Raw genomic sequence first — 3,945 nt, forward strand, 5'->3', positions numbered from 1 at the left:
AAAGTACATCTCCCTGATTAAGAAATGGGCACTTATAATTTTTTGTATGGTGTCAATTTTTTTTAAGTGTAAAAAACGTTTTTGGCCCTTTTTTATTTTTTATCTCGAGTTCTGGTAAACCGACTGAGGTCATCGATGACTCATTTTACAGGTAATATACTGCTCTTTAACTTTCTTATACACAGCATTGAGTTTCAGTCATTAGTTTAGAAGCCACACCTTGTCAAAGTCTAAAAAAGCAGGTAAAATTCAAGTTTGGAAGGCATAAATCGGGTCATAAAAAATACACGCCTAAAAACCGAAATTAGTTTTATAGTTTATTCTTAAAGATTGATCTTTAACGAAGAAATTGAGCCATTGATCACGACAATCCGTCGGTAAATAGATTTTTGACAGATTTTTAATCGTATGTACCTAGGCTCAGCATTTTGGAGCAGAGGCCGTTAAACGAGATTTTAAATTTTTAGTGTTGGGCAACGTCAGAATTTTGTGCAAGTAGTTATGCATAACGTCAGTTTCTGTGCTATTAGTGCTGCGCAAGCTGAAAAGTATGCGATTTCATTATTTCTTTGTTTTGCGGTTACGGTTTCTTTATTTACAGAAAATAAATTATTTGTTTCAGGATAGATTAACTTTTATGGATGTTATAGTAGGGAAAGAACAAGTTTTTTTAATTTAACGCAGTATAAAACTAAACCTTAAAAATAGTTTTGGCTTCTTATTTGCTTCTTGTAGAAGCTATTGTCCGATTCTCGAATAAGAAACCATATGTAATCACCCATCATAGCGGTATCCCAAAAGCCATGGTATCGGCGCTCTATGTCCTTCATTTGCTGATGGAACCGCTCCCCATGCTCATCACTAACAGCACCCAAATTCTCCGGAAAGAAGTCCAAGTGGGAGTCAAGAAAATGAATCTTAAGAGACATATGCACTCCTGCCAAAAGAAACGTAGACATAATAAGCATTACTTTTAAGAGCTTATGATAGCTTACCCATAGCCTTATAGTTTTTAAGTAGGTTTTTTACAATAGTTTTGTAATTTTCCGCTTTGTTGTTTCCGAGAAAGTTTTCAACCACTAGCCTAAAGGATTTCCACGCTGCCGCTTCTTTGGAAGATAAAAGCGTTGTGAATTTATTGTCCTTTAATAGTGTCTTAATTTCAGGACCTGCAAAAACACCCTCTTTAATTTTAGCGTAGGACAGAGCTGGGAAAAGGCCAATTAAATAATTAAAGGCGGGGCTTTCTTTGTTAAGCGCTTTTATAAAGTTTTTGACTAGGCCCAATTTTATATGGAGCGGTGGGAGAATTATATTTTCCTTATTAACTAATGGTTTATATTTAATATTGTTTTCGCCAATCACAGCGCGTTTTCTAGCTTCCCACTTTTTTTGTATGTAGTGCTGTGAGTCTGCTCGGCTGTCCCAAAGACACAGGAAACAACAGTTTTTGGTATAGCCTCCTTGCAACCCACAGAGCATTCCAACAACCTTTAGGTCCGCACATATCTTCCACTGAAATTCGTTATATTTGATTAATTTCAGCAGAGCTTCCATGATCTCATATGACTCTTTCGTGTTTACTGCGTGGGCGATAGGTAGAGATGGTTTCTCATTACCGTTATGCAATAAGACAACCTTTAAGCTCTCCTTGCTGCCGTCAATAAACAACCTCCACTCCATTGGTATGTGGTTTACATTGAGCTCTTTAAACAAAGCGTCAATATCATTACAAAAACAAATACTGTCCTGTTTTGAAAAGTACTTGGAAAATTTTTCGTGGCGACTTCTGTAAATTGACGAATTAACATTCTGGCTTAAAAAGCCATGCTGCTTCATTCGAGAAGCCAGCAATTCAGACTTTTCTTTAGTTAGCTTAAGATCTCTAATTAAATCGTTCAGAGTCTCTTGTGTGAGCTTTTCCAATTCCGGCAACGTTTCGGAATCATTTGAAACGCATGTTTCCTCTGAACTTTCATCCGTAGCAACACAGGTCAAATTTTCAGAAAACTTAGAAGCGTTAGGAAAGGTAACTGACTGAACTTCCGCGTAATTCCAGGTGGCCGAACGCCCCACCCCACATAACTTGCTTAAGCAGAAGTAGCAATCAACTGAGTGATTCTGGGGCTCTCTCCAAATCATTGGCGTTTTGAACCAAAAAGCAGATCTACATATAAGAAAATTGTATTTTATTGGCGGCCGAATGTGCAAATTTATAATAGCGTACCTTCGGGTTTTAGACCATTTATATAAATTTACACGACACAAAACACACACAACATTTGGTGTCCACTTGGAATTGAATTTTGAGAAATTCCGAGAAAAACATTCTTTGTACCATTCTCGCATTTTATTATTAAAAACTGGAATTTCTGAACGTTTCTTCTTAACGTATTTACCGCATACAAAACAAAAATCATTAGGATCATTTAAACAATTAAACAGTCTTTTATAATCCATGTCAAGCTTTTTGCCAAATCATTAAATGTTTTCCTCGTAACTGCAATCGCATACTTTTCAGCTTGCGCAGCACTAATAGCACAGAAACTGACGTTATGCATAACTACTTGCACAAAATTCTGACGTTGCCCAACACTAAAAATTTAAAATCTCGTTTAACGGCCTCTGCTCCAAAATGCTGAGCCTAGGTACATACGATTAAAAATCTGTCAAAAATCTATTTACCGACGGATTGTCGTGATCAATGGCTCAATTTCTTCGTTAAAGATCAATCTTTAAGAATAAACTATAAAACTAATTTCGGTTTTTAGGCGTGTATTTTTTATGACCCGATTTATGCCTTCCAAACTTGAATTTTACCTGCTTTTTTAGACTTTGACAAGGTGTGGCTTCTAAACTAATGACTGAAACTCAATGCTGTGTATAAGAAAGTTAAAGAGCAGTATATTACCCGTAAAATGAGTCATCGATGACCTCAGTCGGTTTACCAGAACTCGAGATAAAAAATAAAAAAGGGCCAAAAACGTTTTTTACACTTAAAAAAAAATTGACACCATACAAAAAATTATAAGTGCCCATTTCTTAATCAGGGAGATGTACTTTACCGGAAAATTAAGGTTGCCTTCGATTAGGGTGAGGTCGATTTTATTTTGTAAACTGGTGTTATTTATCATATGAGATATTATTGGTGGTGTATTTAATTCACATAATTTAACTATTGTATAACCCAAGGTCTGTTGAACTTCATATGACATAAGGGATCACAAAACTCAGTATATAGTTGCAGGCATAAAAAACAATTTTCTTCGCCTTTCCTCATCTGGAAAAAAAGAGTTAATGGGATATCAAATATTTGTCTTTAGATAAACAACATTTTTTGAAATAATGTAATGTTAATAATAGCCAAAGACAAAAGAGAGACACGTACAAACATACATATATACATATGTATTAATGTAAGCAGGGCAGATCATGAAAATTTTAAGAAGAAGAGAGAAAGGTCGCGACGCGTCGGTCAAGAGAGCGAGAGACAGGAGCAGAATATGAAAGGGTTGAAAATCGGGTTTCAGATCGGGTGATCCGCGTATATGCATACATATTTACATGCCTATGGGCCGTTTTCTCGTCCGTTTGTTAAATTTAAAGCACGGTTAAACCCATGAAATTGTATAAAAAATTGGAACCTAACCTTCCTTTAAATTTAACAGGCGGACGAGAAATATAACATATTTTTCTTTTTGATATACTCTTACCTTAGTAGGTTTTAAAACAAAATTACACCTTCGCCAAACAAATTATTTGGATGGTGCAACTGTAGGTATTTTAGCGATTAATTTGTAATTTTTCAGTGTGAAAAATAAATATAATGCGAGAACTCTACACCTAGATATTTATGTACAAATGTATGTATGTAACGGGAGTTTTTTTTAGAGGTATAGAACTTTAAGTTGCAATAAAACAACGATGCATTATTCGATTGACATG

General features: G+C 35.3%; 1 protein-coding gene across 1 annotated transcript; it reads right to left on the reverse strand.

Moving 5' to 3' along the window:
- Positions 1-602: 602 nt before the first annotated feature.
- On the reverse strand, positions 603-1,744 carry LOC138912033 (uncharacterized). Its single transcript, XM_070211772.1, has 2 exons — positions 996-1,744; positions 603-937 (listed from the first exon to the last, which is right to left on the reverse strand). The coding sequence occupies exons 1-2, from the start codon at positions 1,681-1,683 to the stop codon at positions 699-701; spliced, it is 927 nt and encodes a 308-aa protein (XP_070067873.1). The 5' UTR covers positions 1,684-1,744; the 3' UTR covers positions 603-698.
- Between the last annotated feature and the right edge of the window lie 2,201 nt (positions 1,745-3,945).

Source organism: Drosophila takahashii, chromosome 2L (assembly GCF_030179915.1).
Source record: "Drosophila takahashii strain IR98-3 E-12201 chromosome 2L, DtakHiC1v2, whole genome shotgun sequence".
In the NCBI taxonomy this organism is placed as follows: domain Eukaryota; kingdom Metazoa; phylum Arthropoda; class Insecta; order Diptera; family Drosophilidae; genus Drosophila; species Drosophila takahashii.